The sequence below is a fragment of the Protopterus annectens genome, chromosome 16.part0 (assembly GCF_019279795.1).
Source record: "Protopterus annectens isolate FY-2018-M chromosome 16.part0, PAN1.0, whole genome shotgun sequence".
Classification (NCBI taxonomy): domain Eukaryota; kingdom Metazoa; phylum Chordata; order Ceratodontiformes; family Protopteridae; genus Protopterus; species Protopterus annectens.
Genome location: NC_056750.1, coordinates 346,383,002 through 346,400,963, shown reverse-complemented (window position 1 = coordinate 346,400,963; position 17,962 = coordinate 346,383,002). Strand labels below are relative to the sequence as shown.

The 17,962-nt window shown below is 42.4% G+C and overlaps 1 protein-coding gene across 2 annotated transcripts in view; it reads left to right on the top strand.

Annotated features, from left to right (window-relative positions):
* Positions 1-17,962, top strand: part of TBC1D13 (TBC1 domain family member 13) — a 1,245,864-nt gene that overhangs the window by 618,676 nt on the left and 609,226 nt on the right. For both annotated transcript variants that reach the window (XM_044058416.1, XM_044058417.1), the window contains exon 10: positions 12,849-13,009. In XM_044058416.1, coding sequence (XP_043914351.1) covers positions 12,849-13,009 — 161 coding nt within the window. The remainder of the gene's footprint in view (positions 1-12,848; positions 13,010-17,962) is intronic.

Here is a 17,962-nt window from a genome sequence, read left to right as displayed (position 1 = left end):
CTAACAGAGGGGAACCCATCCCGGTGGATACCAAGGTATGTGTAGGCCTAAGAATACTAGCTGCAGGTACCTTCCAAAGGTCAACTGGGGATATGATGGGGATCTCACAGGCATCAGCATCCAGGGTACTCTACCAGTTCCTGGATGCCATGTCAGCACATGTTGGTGAGCACGTATATTTCCCCGACACCAGTGAGGCATTGGCCAGCAATATGCAACTGTTCCACCAAGTAGCAGAATACCCTGAGGTAGTGGGTGCTATAAACTGCATGCACATACGCATCAAAGCACCACCCGGTGAGCGGGGTAGGGTCTACATCAACCGCAAGGGCTTCCCCTCCATCAACTGCCAGGTCGTGTGTGATGCCCAGGGCATAATAATGAATGTGTGTGCTGGCTGCCGTGGAAGCTATCATGATTCCCACATCTGGCATCTGATGCAGCTGTACCAGAGATTGGCCATTGGGGACATCCCTCACAGTCACCTAGTGGGGGATGCTGAATACGCACTGGAGCTGTGGCTGATGACACCCATCAGAAATGCACACACACCCGAAAAAGAACTACATAATGAGGCACACGCACAGATCAGAATTATAGTAGAGCTTGTGTTTGGGATGCTCAAGTCACGGTTCTGGTGCCTGAACACATCAGGTGGAGCCTTGCAGCACTCACCAGCTACATGTAGCCAAATTGTCCTTGTATGTACCATGCTACACAACATGATCCTGTGGAAACAGCTGCAGCAGGAACAGCACTGGGCAGGGTCACACAGCCCTACACTATTGCCAAGGCCTGCACAGGCACAGAGTGACTCGGAGGAACAACCTGAGCCTGCCCCAGTAGGCAGAAGGAGGCATGCCCAGTATGCCCTGGCCTTGGCAAAGAGGCAGCGCATAGCACATACACTGACACAGGCGGGACCCAGGGAATAACACCTCTCTCTGACTCTCACATACAGTAAAAGGGATGCCAAACATTACATTACCTGTGGTTAACCATGTGTAGGGAGTGTACCATGTGCATCTGACATAGGCAGCCGTGCAGTACCACCCTCAATACTGGGACACCCACAAGGTAAGCGACTCACACATGCCAGTCAGTGGGGTTCACATACCCAACAACAGTCACAGCCAGCAGGACAGGTGTAGACAAACACAAACAAAGGCTGTGCTATGGCATCTAAATGAGGCCTATGGGTAACCACCCCCCACAGGCCTACACAGACAGATTACAGCAGGTCAGACAGTGGGACACCAGTTCTGAAGGGTCAGAAGTCAAAAACTAATATGTAGGTAAATAAAAGCTAAGATCTGTAGTACACTGGTATGCCTTTAGTCAGCATAATAGGTAAGACTACAGAATGAAATGGAGTACCTGACATACCAGTACAGTCATAGCAAATGTGTACAAGTGTCAGGTGTGCCCCCATCCTACGTAGACATGTAGTAACAGTCAGGTGTGCCCCCCCATCCTGTACAGAAATGTAGAAATAGTCAGGTGTGCCCCCCCATCCTACGTAGAAATGTAGTAACAGTCAGGTGTGCCCACCAAATCCATTGTAGAAATGTAGAAATGGTCAGGTGTGCCCTTCCCCATCCTACGAAGAAATCTAGTAACAGTCAGGTGTGCCCCCCAATCCTTTGCAGAAATGTAGAAATAGTCAGGTGTGCCCCCCCCCCCCATCCAATAAAGAATGCGGTAACAGTCAATGCCAAATGATCAACGGATACCCTGCAGAAACAGTATGCTACCTGTAGGTGTACAACACATAGGTCAACACTGCAGTACAGACTATCTGGACTTGATCCACACATTCAATATAGACAGCCATACTGGGCATGCTCACACACTTAGAGAAATGAAGGTAATGTCAGTCAACAACATACTGAAAAGTCATACTGGGCATGCTCACACACTTAACACATGAAGGCCATGTCTGCAAACACCCATGGACCAGGCATATCTGGCAGTTGCAGATGTTAGTGCAGACACTCCTCAGTATGCACCACACATGCTTTGCACACACAGTGGACAGGAATATAGACATATATCTAAGGACAACACACTATAATAAGCCAAAGGTAGATGTACATAGATGTGTGGAAGAGGGTGACTGTGATGAGAAGCCATCCAGGCCTGTCCCACACAGCCAACGGGCCCAACCACATGAGGTTCAGATGTCACTCACTGTAGATACTAGCCACCAGTATCTGTCAGCATTACAGACTATGCGGTGCACGTGCTAGCTGTGCAACATGACTGTACAAGGAAGTAGTCAACTAGCAGCTGTATGCACATACCTGTGGAATATGACCCTGTGTGTGGCCACATGTGGTGTGTCAACTTCTAGATGAATGGGTTATGGCCCATGCACACACACTGCCCTCCCTATAGCCCTACTATTTCAAGCCTGCTGAGGTCATCCACTGTGAAATACACCTTTGGGAGAGTTGTAGCCCAGTAATCTCCATGGAGTGTCCCATAACTGCGTACTGCTGTACTGTGATTAATTAGGTAGGAGTTCCAATCCCAGACATGGCAACTGTGTGTGTCTGTGTAGAGAGCAATGCGTTTTAGGGTAGTCACACTCCCTACAACTCATATGCTCTACTTTGGTAAGGCTGCTGATGTCATCCAACTAAAAATACAGCTCTGGGAAGGTTGTAGCCCAGTAATCTCTGCAGCGCGTCTTATAACTGCATACTGCTGTAGTGTGATAAATTAGTTAGGTAGGAATTCTAATCCCAGACTTGGCAAGTGTGTGTGTGTGTGTGTGTGTGTGTGTGTGTGTGTGTGTGTGTGTGTGTGTGTGTCTGACTCTGTGTAGAGAGCAATGTTTTTAGGGTAGTCACTCTCCCTACAATTCAAATGCTCTACTTTGGCAAGGCTGCTGATGTCATCCAGCTAGAAATACACCTCTGGGAAGGTTGTAGCCCAGTAGTCTCCGTAGCGTGTCCTATAACTGCATACTGCTGTAGTGTGATAAACTAGGTAGGTAGGAGTTCTAATCCCAGACTTGGCAAGTGTGTGTGTGTGTGTGTCTGACTGTGTGTAGAGAGCAATGCTTTTTAAGGTAGTCACACTCCCTACAATTCAAATGCTCTACTTTGGCAAGGCTGCTGATGTCATCCACCTAGAAATACACCTCTGGGAAGGCTGTAGCCCAGTAATCCCCGTAGTGCATCCTATAACTGCGTACTGCTGTAGTGTGATAGAATAGTTAGGTAGAAGTTCTAATCCCAGACATGGCAATTTTGTGTGTGTGTGTGTGTGTGTGTGTGTGTGTGTGTAGAGAGAGCAGTGCATTTTAGGCTAGTCATATTCACTACAATTCAAATGCCCTACTTTGCCAATCCTGCTGATGTCATTCTCTGTGAAATACACCTTTGGGGAAGGAGAACTCCAGTAATCTCCATGGTGCATCCTGTAACAGCATCATGATGTAGTGTGATATAGGACTCTGGTAGGGGTTCTATCCCCACACATGGCACTGGTGGATGTTTTGTGTGTGTTTCTATGTTTGTGTAGGGAGCAATTCATTTTAGGCTAGTCACACTCACTACATTTCAAATGCCCTACTTTGGCAATCTTACTGATGTCATTCACTGTGAAATACACCTTTGGAGAAGTAGAGCTTCAGTAATCTCCATGGTGCGTCCTATAATGATGTAGTGCTATAGTGTAATATAGTAGTTAGGCAGGAGTTCTAATCCCAGACATGACAGGCGTGTGTGTGTCTTTGTCATTCGTATCCTGTGTCGCAGTGGTTGAGTGTGTAACAACTGGACTCAGTGTGGAGAGGGTTTTGCATATGTCTTATATGGTGGGCCAAGTATATATCACAATATCCACCATATAGGGATAACCGATGTGAAATAGCCAAGAGGTTGGGGTGCAAATCCATACCCCTAAATGTGACATCAGTGCCAGCTGAACAACGTTAGCAAGCCTTGTATTACCCAGGGTACACTCTCAACCCATGTCTAATACACACACACACACACACTTGCCTAGGCAACAGCCACTATGTTGGTAGTACCCTGCATATTGGCCCCTGATAGTAACCATAGTGTGATTGCAGTGGGCTAAAGAGGGCATGGCATCCTGTCCATCAGTCCAATTGGCATGTACATGCCGACAGTGCACCTCCCCCATGTTCCCCACTGGACACCTGCAACACCTGTGGTGCCATCAAATGTGACCCACAAAGGGCATAACATGCCTGAAACACAAGCCCTGTATGGACAGATGCCGCTGACACCAGGGAATACTGGTATCATGCCATCAATGTAGGTGCAGGGCCAACCCACTGTCCATGAACAGTTCCCGCCACATGAGTCCAGGACTGGCACATCTGATAACAATCAGTGTAGACAACATATGCCAGACACCCCAGGTACAGTTCCACATGTCACTGCACATGCATGTACAGTGACATGTACAGTTCCACATGTCACTGTACATACATGTGGGAGGTGTGAACATCCCAGACAGTGTGCATATCATGGACTAAGGAACACATACATGGCAAGCAATGCACAGCGTTGGCCACACGCAGTAGTCACCCAGGTGACTGGATGATGAATACAATACCCACCTGTGTGGGCAACTGCAGACACTACAGCCCTGAGCCACACAATGCAGACCATTTCCATGTGACCTGATGCCAAGGTATACTCATCACCTAGCCTTGTATAGCCGCCTGGCACCATCAGCCACAACACACCTGTGTTGCAGTGCATACATGCATGTCAGTATTGGCACCCATGTCTGTGTGTGTGGTGTATGATGTGTATGACCACATTCACACTCACTACAACCCCCATTGGCATACTGAAGCATGCTGTCTGATGTCAGACACCTCCACATACCCTTTGCACATATAACCTCCGTATGACCCCTGTGGTGCATGTGATACTTGCACAGTACTGTGTTGTGACAATCCCACTAGTGATGAGTTGTATTCCTGGCCCTGCCATGTGTGGCAGTGTGTGTGCGTCCCTGTGAGAGTGTGGCTGTGTTGACGCTGACACCTGTTCATGCGTGTAGGCACGGGTACTACACCTACCACATAGCTACCGTATCCCTGTTGCAGATGTCACTCACCATCACATATACGTTCCAAGGGCTCCCCAACATGTAACCTATGCATGCATCCAATAACTGCATGGACATATGTGATAGCACTGCATAGTCGTCGGGGTTTGATGCCATGTACTGGTAGGTGTGTGACACAAACGTTTAAGTTTTACTCTCCCACCCCTCCCTGGCTTTTCTGTCCCTCTGGCTGCCTCTTTTCTCCTCCCTCTCTGGTGGATGTGGAGACTTACACCTGCTTTGCTTAGGCAGCAGCATGTGTATTTTAAGTGACGCTCAGGTTCAGCTGATGGTCTCTGCATGAATTGCAGCCCTCCTCTAGCTGATTGCATGTGGAACAGCTGTGGTAACATTCCCATAGCCAATGGAGACACACACCAATATCTAGGAACATCATGTTGCCGTTGGGCCTTTCATTCACTGTGAGCAGGAACTAGATCTGTTGTTTGGCAAACAGCATCTCAGATGGATTGGGGTGTACCACTAGCAACATACACTGTGGAGACAGGCCAACACACAGGAAGGGGATGTGCCTGACCTGACTACAGACTGTAAGTGCTGCTATACTGCATTTGGAGTAATGTTGGTTTAACAGGGTGTGTGTGGATATGACTGTCCTACATGTTTACATACCTGCCATGTCAGTGCTATGTTAATGAGGGAACACCCATCTGTAAGACCATCTGCAGACTGGCCAGTGTGTGGTGCCTTTTGTTTTAGGTGTTACCCACTAAGCACCTAACTGTGAACTGCAGAAGGTAGTGTGAGGATTGCAGTATGTAGATGGTGACAGCCGTGAGAGTTACTGACTTCAAATCTCTCATAGAACATATGGTGCAACAAACCTTGTTGCAACAGTAAATGTATGAGGTTATCACAGCAACATGTCAATATTGGCCCTGTGTATGTGCCTCCAACCATAACTCTGACAACCTGTGTACATATGTCATGCAGTAAGGGCTGCATATGTACTGTACACCATAATTAGTGACATCATATCTGGTAATAACCCAGTGAGATATCAGACTGCTACACATGTAATGTATAGTAGGGGTTATATTTGATAACGTAACCTGGAAATTCTGTGGTTGTGTATACAGTACTAAGGTCTATGTACTTATGGTGATTGTCGGCAGTGTGTGTATTGTTAATATGTACCTTGGCCTGTGTACAGACTGTGGTAGATGTCATTGTTCTTGGTCCTCTTCTATCTGATGTTACATGCTGCTCCACTGTATGTTACCCTATCGGCTTACATGTTTGTAGGGCTATACACGCACATGTTCCATACCACAGACAGGCAGTGGACCACACTGTGTAGTGGCCCAGTATATGTAGGGTTAGTGTATGGGTGGCACATATGAGGTTGCTGTTAAGCAGATGGTCCATATACTGTAATAATATGCTAGCATGACATATGTAGCTGTGGCTGTGTTCACATTAGTTGTGGTGATGCACTTACACACAAGTGTATGTTACTCTGTACCGTGGCATGTCTGTAGAGCCTGCTATGCCATACAGACTGTTCTGTTTGTCAGTGTGCTTGTGATGGTGTCAATTGTGCCTTATGTAACGGTTACATTCCAGTGTGTCAACTGAGGTCTTTAACTACACTCTGTAGACAATCCCTAGGGGGTAGAGGCTGCTGAACTATACACCTGCATTACTTACCGTTGATTGTTTGGTATCCTGTGGCTCAGTCTGTCTTTACTATTGTACTACTTGATGGCCTTTGCCTGGACAGCAACATTTGTTAACATTTCCGGACTACTGTATTAGTATACCTGTTTGACAGTTACATTACTCAGTTTATATGGATGTCCGTGTCTAAACAGCTATATGATATGGCATGTACAACTGTAATAGTAGACAAATAAAGCTTTCCCATTTATGCACACCTGTGTGTGGTGTTATAGCCTTTGATATCTCTGTGGGTATATGTTACAGGCAATGAATGTCATTTATATGGGTGGCTCATACAGTCTTCAGTTGGTAAGGTGGTAACTGTAGGTGGTAACTGTAGGAATAGTGGCTGTTCCATGTTGTGTGCCCATACTACATATGTAACTTAATGTACATATCTCTGCGTGTGTATGTATAGTTACATATATGTCTATATATATATATATATATATATATATATATATATATATATATATATATCTGTATCTGTATATATGTGTGTCTGTGTACATGTATCCTAGGGATGCCCATGCCGTGTCTGGTCCTGGTTATGGGATCTGCAACACTTGCAAGAGGGGACGTGTTTGGCTGTTGGGGGTGTATACCTGTTCGTACAAGACATATATTGTTTGGGCCCTCTCAACCTCATTAATGTTGCACATGGACATATATGTTTTTGTTATTTCTTCATTGTTATCTACGGATGTATGTCCATATATACCTATATATATCTGCTGATATATATATATAACCTGCCATATATATTTAGACATATAGATGTAGACATACATATCTGTAGATGTAGGCATTTGCATGTATAAATGTTCATATATATTTATATATATATATATATATTTCTATAGATAGATATATCTACATTTATAGATATGTTGTATCTGTTTAGACATTAATATATTTACACACGCACACATCTAAATGTTGGAATGCATTCTCTGTACTGTTGAATGACTGAGCTGGATGGTATGTTTTTGAAAACATAGGGGTTATGTATATCTCACATGGCTTAGTGGTAAATCACATTGGCTATGGTGTGCAGGGTCCTGGGTTCGAGCCTTGCAGAGGCTGTTTATTTTGTTGCTGGGCAGAACATGGGCCATTGGATACAGAATGATTAAGGCACTTTAAAGCAGTTGTAAGCTGGTTTGCGCGAAGGTAAGCACTGCTAACTTCTGGTTACAGTTTCTTATACTCTGTTAGCTTCTGAATTGCTTAACCTGGGTAGGCATTGCTTACCCCCAGGCAAATAGGCTTAAACCTGCTTACTACTGCTTATTTGTGCTTAAACCTGCTTACTAGTGCCTTATTCATTATGACAGTGACACCTCACATGTGCATTTACTGCAGTACTCCAGTTCATGAAAATATGTTATTTAGTGGGTTATGCAACATAAATATTACTCAGAACGTGCTTTGCCATGGAAAATGGAATGTGTTGCAGTGGGACTCAAACCAAGAATGCCTGCTCATAAGGTGAATGCTCTGCCCACTACACTATTGCTATGCTGCTTCATTTGCATATATCTTCCTTGTTTTCCTCTTCAGGCATTTAAGCTGCATTAACCGTTGCTAAGCAATGGGCACACCCGCACAACTATGGTTAGCTTTAATCAGATTTTTAAATAAAAATAAAGGGTTTCTTCATTTTATTTATATATACTGTTGCTGTTGTACACAAGGGGGACTGTTGGTGGGGATATGCGGTCACCTATAAGTGGTCTCACTCATTTCATACCCCTTTCTGCTGTTCTTCATTGCGGGGTGTGTATATTCTGATATCTGTGCTCTCAGACACGCCCCCTGCACTCTTACACGCTCCGTGTAAGCCTAGGAGCTTAGGCAACATGCCTCATTACTATGCATGGCACGCTGCCGTCCTGCTCCTAAATGGCCGCCTCTGTGCAGGACTAAGCTAGTCCTGCATGGAGGATTAGTAAATCTGGGGGATACTTGGGAAAAAGTGAGCAAGTGAATTTGGTAAAGAGAGGATTTCAGGATGGATATTCAAGAGAATATAAGGAATAAAAGAAATGGGGAATACTTACACTAATGGCTAGAGGAACTCCAGTAGTGATAGAAGAGGGAAAAAAACTAATGGTAGAGTTGTGGTAGTAAGGGGCTACTGGGCTACTGGCAAGGGGGGGGATTACACTGGCATGTATTTATATTCCACCTAAAATTGTTATTATGGAGCTTAACAAAATTTGGGGAGTAGGTAATATTACTTACAGATAGAGACTGAAACGTGATTTGCAACACCAATGATATATCTGGGGGACTTAGAAGGGAAACTATAACAAAAGAAGGTAGAATTCTGAAGAAGTTTACAAAAATATTTGCTATGGCTGAAGTCAGTTCATCAGTAGGAATTCTGAGAGAATGTATATATTATTTCTCCAAGATACAATAATGGGGCTGGGGTAGGCAGAAATTCACAGGAACTTGTCGATTTAATTGAAAGCTTTGTTACTCATTCAGTAACTGTTTTCAAGTCATGCACCAATAGCAACTAAGATAAAAATGCAGGGTAATAAAGTAAAAATGCGACATTGGCACTTCCCCCACCTACCTGTTAAAAAGAGAGGAATTTAAGGAATGGGTAGTGGAAATTATTCAAGATTTATTAGGGGAAAATAGAAATTTCTTCATAGTTAGTGAGTGGGATAAAATGAACGTGGGATTTAAAAATAAGGTAGAAGTAAAAGAAAAAGAGATATTGTTAAGAAATAACAGGAATAATTTAGAGGGGTAGACAAAGGTTAAAGTATTGCAGAGTAAGTTGAATCTCACAGAACAAGAAGGGGTACAACTGCAGAGTGCTAAAGAGAAAATAAGGGAGTATCTGGATAATATATAAAAGTATAAAAAGATTGCAACTCCAGAGCACAGTAAGTTTTGACTTAGAAAACCGAAAGTAGAAAGGGAGCCTGTAACAAGAAAAATAACCAGAGATTTTGTAGAGATATTGGAGGTATTTCTGAAATTTTATGAATATTTATATTAGCAGAAACATATGGAAATCAAGAAAGAGCACAAATGGAAATATTTTGAAAGACTTGAGTATGCAAAAGTTAGAGGTAGATGAGGATCAACAATTAACAGTTAAGATATTAGGAGAGGAAATAAAAATGTTGACTTATAATCAATCTGCAGGAAAGTCTCCAGGAATAGATGGTATTCCTGTGGAAGTTTGAAAGATAGAAGGGAAGAAAGTGATAAGGATCTTGAAGGTTTTATTTCACTGTATTTTAGAAGGCAGGAAAGCACTAACATTCTGGAATAAACCATTGTGGCTGCAATACTTAGACAACAAAGACCAATTAGATTCAGCTACATATAGGCCCATTTCAGTTTTAAAATTTGATTATAAACTGTTTACTATTCTTTTAGCTATTATAGACATTAGCTGTTTATTTCTATAATAGCTAAAAGAATGGCAAAGGTGTTGCCAAAACTGATAGATATGGATCAGTCTGGTTTTGTGGAGGGGAGGCAAACATTTGACAACATTAATAGAATAATGATGATCCAGAGGGAGTAGAAAGTAAGAAAATACTGCTATTGGTGGGTCTTGATGCAGAGAAAGCATTCAGTATAATAAGTTGGGATTTTATGAGTAGGGCAATGGGAGCATTTTCATTCCCCGATACAATAAGGTTAATTAGGAGGATATATGGGGGATCTGATTCAAAATTAAAGTGGGAAGATTCCATCCTGCAGGTTGTGTCTGAACAGATGAAACAAGCAGGGGTGTCCCCTTTCCCCTTTGTTATTTACTTTATATTTAGAGCCTTTAACAAAGAAAACAAGGGACTCAGAAATTCAAGGATTGATTGTTATAATAATCAAGAAATTGCTTTATTTGCAGATGGTATTATTTTGTACCTGATAAAACCAGAAACTGACATTTCAATGTTGTGGAACATATTGAGACTGCTTCAGATCATTTCTGGATATAAAATTAATGAAAATAAAACAAAGGCAATAGCTGCAATTATGTACCCACACATGAATTAGTTCAGCAATACCCATATTTGTGGGGACGCAAAATGAAATATTTAAGAGTTTGGATTAAAAAGGATTCTGTTATGACTGCTAAGGCTATGTGGGAAATGACTAAACAAAAGATGATACAAAAACTGAGAAACTGGAAGCTCTTGTTGGATAGCAAGATACAAGCAGTGAACATGTTTTTAGTCCTTTTTGTTATATGTAGAGGTCAGGCATATTTTTCTCAACCAGAGGAGAAGTTGGTGACAATAATTAATAAAGAGTTGAAGGAATGTATCTGGGAGGGAAAGAGGACAAGAGTCAAGTGGGATAAGTTGATCCTTCCAGTAGAATAAGATGGTTTAGCATTACCTGATATACATAAGACAAGCAGAAATATATAATTCAGCGTGGAAATAAATGATGATGAAGCGTGGGGGGGGGGGGTTCAAGAAGTAAGGAGAGTGGGATTTTGGATGCAGATCCTTAAGAAGAATAACAGCAGCCATGCACAATGTTATATTCATAAATTAGCAGAAAGTATTTTAAGAACTAAGTCAACACAAAAATGGACAAAGGAGATTTTTGCCGATAGGGTTGACTACAATTAGGGATGTAGAGAATAGTCAAGAGGATATGGAACTTGCTGGAGAAAATTGGCGAAGGAACCAAGGTATTAGGAGCAAATAACTAAAGAGGAAAAGATAGTAGAATGGGAAGAGGCCAAGAAGACATTTAGACTGCAGGCTAGAGACTACCTTCCCTGTCAGGGATTGATATTAGAGTACAGGCAAAGAGAAATGAAATACCTGTTCTGGTAGAGTATTTAGTTGAACCTAGAGCAGAAGCTGCTGTTAAAAAAAGGATAATTAGTAGGACATATATAATATTGCTTGATAACTATAGGAATCAATAGAGGAGGTCAGAAAAGATTGGGAGGAGACTGGCTAAGCAGTTCACAAGGAAACACTAGGAAGATATATGTATAGCTCCCAAATATGCAGCAAAGTCTAGAAGATTTAGAATTTTTGCTTGGAAGTGTCTGCATAGATATTTTTATACCCCAAGCATACTCCAAATAAATTTTCCCCACGTAGATGAGAAATGTTGGTAGTGTGATGGGGAAGAACAAGATAACTAGGAACGTGTTTTGGGAGTGTAATGATTTGGCAGCCTTTAAAAATTCCCGACCAAGTATCCTGTTAGAAATGTTGGATAAGCAAATGGGTGTAACTAAGGATGTGTCTTTTTTTTTTTTTTTTTAGCTGGGACACATAATCTGAATTGCCTAGACATAGTAAGGCCTTATTAAATTTTATTTTGGTGGCTGCCAAAAAAGCAATTACTAGAAAATGGAAATCAAAGACTAAACTAACTGTATTTCACATATTGAGTATTGTAACAAGAGTTAAAAGAACTGGAAGTAGGATTTTTAGAAAAGGGTAGGAGCAAATTGCATAGAAATAAAAAGGAAATTGTTTGAACAATACAAGCAGAATAATGTTTTGGAGGAGAAGTGAGGTTTAAGGGAAGGCAGGAATTGAGCAATGTATGTAATGTTGGATTGATAGTTTTGTAAAATACATGTGATGTATAATGTTTGTAACTGTGAACATGACAATGTAGTTTTTTCTTGTATGTAAATTGTTTGCCTGTGTGTTAAGAGATAATTCAATAAAGGTGTTAAAAAATAGATTTGTAGGTAGAAATGCAGTCACAGTGCTGGCAAGCCAGCAGACTTGTAGTGTTATTACTACAGATGTACACTGGGGGGGACCAGTGGCAGGCCATCATGAAGGCAGGCAAGGAGGCGGTTGTGGATGTAGTCTTTTCTTTGATTTCACAAGGAAATCTACCTAGAAAACTGTTTATACCAGCCCTCCAGAGATAATGAATTAGTACACAGTTACATCCAGTCAGGATCCTAAGATGCTGTTGCTGTTGACTAAGAAGAATAAAGATGATGTTTTTTGTAATACAAAACTACATAACATCAGGAAGTCAGATACATTTTAAAATCCATTCCGTACATTTTACATTTGTCTTTCTTCCCCCAGCAAGAACAAAACATCAAACCACAGTTTTTTGCATTCCGTTGGCTGACGCTGCTTTTATCTCAGGAGTTTCTTCTTCCAGACGTCATCCAAATTTGGGACAGTTTGTTTGCAGACCAAAATCGTTTTGATTTTCTTATCTTGGTCTGCTGTGCAATGCTAATGTAAGTGTCTGCATGAGAAGCATTTTGTTTTTGTTTTGTTTTTAATCAGCCTGAAATATATCAGTTGTACTTTTAGCATCAGTACAGAAAGTGTTTGAAATTGCAGAGGTATATCTATAGAATGCATGTTAAGAGATCATTGGATTTATTGGTTTAGCATTGTGAGATTGCAATTATGTGAAGAAATGACATGTCTGAGCATTAACTGAGATTGACTCCCTGGACAGTAGATATAAATAACTTGAGCCACTAAACACATAAGAGATTAATTACCCAACAAAAAATGCTTTCTGTTTTTAAAAGTACTGCTTTTGTAGTCAACTTGGAACTGGCATTGCCATCATTTCTACTGGGTACTTAGAGTCTTCAAATGGAAAATAGTAACAGTAGTCATGAAAACAGCAAAATGGACAGATTTCAAAACACAGACCCTACCCCACAAAAAAGAAGTAGATGCATTACACTTTCTATAAATTTAATATTTAGTTTTCATGTAACTCAGAAATAGTGATGATAAGAAAGGACTGTGGGCATAATGGAGATGTTTCATTTTGTCGGGACATTTTGTTACTTTTATTTTTTTAGGAAGTGCATTCATGTAAAAAAATAAATACATGTGCAAAATATTTCACTGATATGTAAACTGGATTGTAGAACTTGTAAAGATAATTGCTTTTACAAAGAACTAGAATTTGAAAGCAGTGGATGATCCATGTGGTCAATATAGCCTACACATTAAATAGTGGTAAAGCTGCTATTGCAAGTTAACGTACATTTTACTTTCTTCTGATCATTTAATATGATTGCTTTTGAATTCCTTCACTGTTTATTTCCCAGTCATTTTTCTGACCCCTGTGCCTGCTGTCCGTCAAGATGCCACCATTGCCTGTTTGTTCTCTGTATCCCTGGGAAGGGAGCAGTACCATGGTACAGCTGTTACACAGGCAGCCGGTTATAAGGAGTTCTTCTGCTGTGACACTGGTAGCTGGCATGGACAACCACATCCCCGGGGGCGTCACACACCTACACCCCATAGAGGCTACTGTTACTGGCTTCATACTGTGGCATCTTTTTCTTGCAGGTCTTTAGTATGTATCTTTCAACCTATAAGGCTACAAATTAGTGACAGTGTTCAAAAAGTATGTGCAGATGTTCAAAATCAGAAGCGCTGTTTTTTTGTGCAGCATAAAAGTTGTTTGATAGTGTGCACATTACTGCACATATTTTATACTACAGGATCTGAGACATTTCATGAATAAATCAAGGAAATGCACAGTTATTTATATGTTTATCTTTGACCATATGGTGCAGATTTCTCTTTTCTGCACTATATGAAGTTGCATGAAAGCAGAGCAACAGAGGAGAGGCAGATAAGTAGCCCAAATGGTTGTTTTAAAAGGAGAAGGAACCAGGACAGTCAGCAGTGCTAACATGCAGTGGCGTAAATTTATATGGCTTTCAGTGCCCGCATACATGAAAAGTTTAAACTTAGCCAGCTTCATGGAAACTGTTACCCCCTGGAAGAAAGGTCACAAAGCAGGTGCAGTGTGCAATACGTGCACACACTTGTAGTCCTGGGTTTGAGTTCTCTTAGTGTCTTTTGCCTGTTATGCGAGTCTGAGCAAGCAAGGCATCATTTAAACAAATGCTTGGGGTGGTCCTTGGAAGGAGGAACCTGTGCTTATAGGCTCCTAGTTAACAAATAAATACCTGGCCAGTAATTAAAAATAAATCACCAGCAGACCATAGCTGCTTCTCCCGTACTTTAGCCAGATACACAGAACTTATTTGGTGAGGATAACTAACGTGTGCATGATGTATTCTGCTTCTGGGTGCAGTTGTTTTGCAAAAATAATTTTACAGGGGACCTGGCCATGCACTAAGTGTTATTCCCAGTTTTGTGTCATACCTGTTGGATAGGTGTTACATGGAGGAGAGCTTGCTGCCTTTGAGGTAATTATATTTATTTTTGTTGTTGTTTATATTTGCTATGATATTGCTTTTGTGTAAATAGATTCATAGATTGTTACTAGGCTAAAAACCTGGGAGGCTTTCCTAAGCCTAGCCAAGTTTTCCCAAAAGAATAATGGCGTCCTGTAACCAAGTAGGACATTGAGGGCCAGGCATTTATAAGCTACATCTGTCCATAAGGGACATGGGTGCCCAGCCAAGTGTAAATTTCCTATTCCCCATTCACTGGTCTAGGTTGCTCTTATAGGTTCATAGGTTCATACTAGGCTATCTGCCCTAGGGCATTTATAAGCCTAGCCAGAGTGTGTGTGGCTTTCACCACCCCTTAGGATGAGAATACTATACCCATTAATTTGCTGTGCCTCTGTCCAGCAGTGATACAGAGATGATTCCCGGGGTAAACCTACGATCTCCCATCCACTCGTCAAGATTTCTCTTGAACAGAGTCAGTGAGGGGCTCTGCCTCACATGGACTGGGATTCTGTTCCATAGTGTAGGGAGTCTCTGGGTGATGAATCTGTCCCTCCAGCACGCCCTATTTATATCCGTGTTGAGGTTTAAGTCTCTTGCTCTCGTGGCTCTGGTGGATTTGGATTTTTTGAGGTGGAGCATGTCCATTAATTCCGGGTTGGACATGGCCTTGTATGTCAGGCACAGATCACCTCTGAGCAGACGGTATGCGACTGAATAGAGCTGGAGTTTCTTCAGTCGGGCATCGTATGACATATGTTTGAGCCCCTTTATCCTTTTGGTGAGGAACTTTTGGGGTCTTTCCAACTGCTGCAGGTGTCAGGTAAGGTACATTCCGAATGGGGCGTTGTACTCAATCATTGGTCTGATAAGTGAAGACTACAGGGGTACAATGACCTCTCCTGATCTGGATGTGAATCCCTTCATGATCTGGTGGGCAATGTAGAAGGTCTTCCTAACCACTTTGGCAATGTGAGTGTCAAAAGAGAGGTTACTGTCAACTTGGGTCCCCAGGTCCCTGATAACTTCTTCCGTGTTTAATGGATTACCACCTATGTGGTAATTAGGGGTTACCTTGTTTTTCCCAAAGGGTATGACTATACATTTTTTGGCATTTAGCTTAACGCCATGGCTCTGGCACCAGTTATCCATTTCTATGAGACCTTTCTGGAGGATGTCTGTGTCTGATGGAGTGTCAATTATGATGCCCAGTTTGCAGTCATCTGCAAATTTTGTCAACCACAATCCCCCTATGTTTGCCTGCACTTCAGAAAAATAAATGCCGAACAAGAGGGGGCCCAGGACTGAGCCCTGTGGGACACCGCTCGTGACCGGCTTAGAGTCAGACATGGCACCAGCAACTCTAACCCTGTGTGTTCTGTCCTTGAGCCAGTTTGCAACCCATCTTGTGACATATGGGTTTACATCTAAGCTGGTGAGCTTTTCTATGATGCCCGAGTGGGGTATTGTGTCGAACGCTTTTGCTAGGTCAAGGTAGGCTGTGTGAACTGCCTTACCCTCATCAATGGCCTTAGTGACTGTTTGAAAAAGTCGACCAAGTTCAAGAGGCAGGATCTGCCCTTGACAAAGCCAAATTGGGTAGGATCCAGTGTCTGTAGGTCCCCAATGTCTTTATTTATGAGTTCCATTATGATCCTCTCCATAGCTTTGCAGACAAGGCTCGTCAAGCTTATGGGGCAGTAATTTCCAGGGTCCGTAGAAGCACCGCCTTTGTGGAGTGGGACCACAGTTGCCGACGCCATTCTTTGGGTACGTATCCTGTAGTAAGGCTAAGATTAAACAGCAGCCTTATGTGTGGGTTTAGTTCCTCATTGAGTTCGTGTAGCACACATCCGGGGACACCGTCCGGTCCCATTGATGCTGTGTTTTTTGCTTTAGAGAGAGCAGCTCTCACCTGGGCATCTGGGATGTTTGGGAGGCTAGACTCTGGTGGGATAGATATTTCTCCTTTTGGGGGGGAGGGAGGGGAGAAATTTGCACTGAACCTGTCTGCCAGTATGTTGGCAATGTCTGTGGGTTCAGTGATTTTTTTATCATTTTGGTCTACTTCTGAGCATATCTGGGAGTTTCCACCCAGGTTTCTAACATAGCTAAAGAAGGCTTTATGATTGTCTTTTGTGTCATTAGCGATTTTTCTCTCAAAGTTGGCCTTGGATGATTTTATGAGTGATCGTAGTTTTTTGCTAGTATTGATCAGAGATGCCTTCCCATTTAAGGATTTTGCTCTGTCATGTAGTAGCTTTCTCCTCTTGTTGTAGAGTTTGTTTATGGCTGGAGTCCACCAGACCGGGCGCCTGCCTTTGGTGGAAAGGGTCTTGATTTTATTAGGGATTGCTTGATCCATACATTCCTGGAGGTGCTCGTAGAAGGCATTTGTAAGGGTTTCAGCAGCGTGGGTTGTGGTTTCCACTGGCTCGGGGGCCTTGAAGGATACCACTCCAGTCTTAAGAAGTGTGAAGTTTGCTTTTGAGAAGTTCTTCACTGTGGTCTTTTTGCTGGGGTGGGGCGGGATGTGGATCTCCAGTGAGATTAATTTATGGTCTGATCTCACCAATGAGGGATATACCTTCGGTGTGGAGCATTTTGTCCCCATGTTTGTGATGATCAGGTCTAGTATATTTTCTCCTCTTGTGGGAATGGTGACTAGTTGTTCCATAGCATTTGAGTTTATGAACTCAAGGAACCTTTGGGCTAGGGTGTTGGGGCTTGAGTAATGTTCCCAGTCTATGTTTGGGTAGTTGAAGTCACCCAATATGATGGTGTTTGGAGAGACATTTATACTCTCCAGTGTCTTCAGGAAGGCTGTGTGGGTTTCCTGAGTTTGAGAAGGTGGTCTGTAGCATGTTACAAACTGTAGGGCAGTTTTACCTATGGTTAATTGCACCTGGATGGTCTCCGATGCTTCGTGCGTTGCCACTAACCTGGAGGTGTGGGTATCCTTTATGAATATGGATACTCCCCCTCCTTTTGTGGTTCGGTCCGGATTTTGGG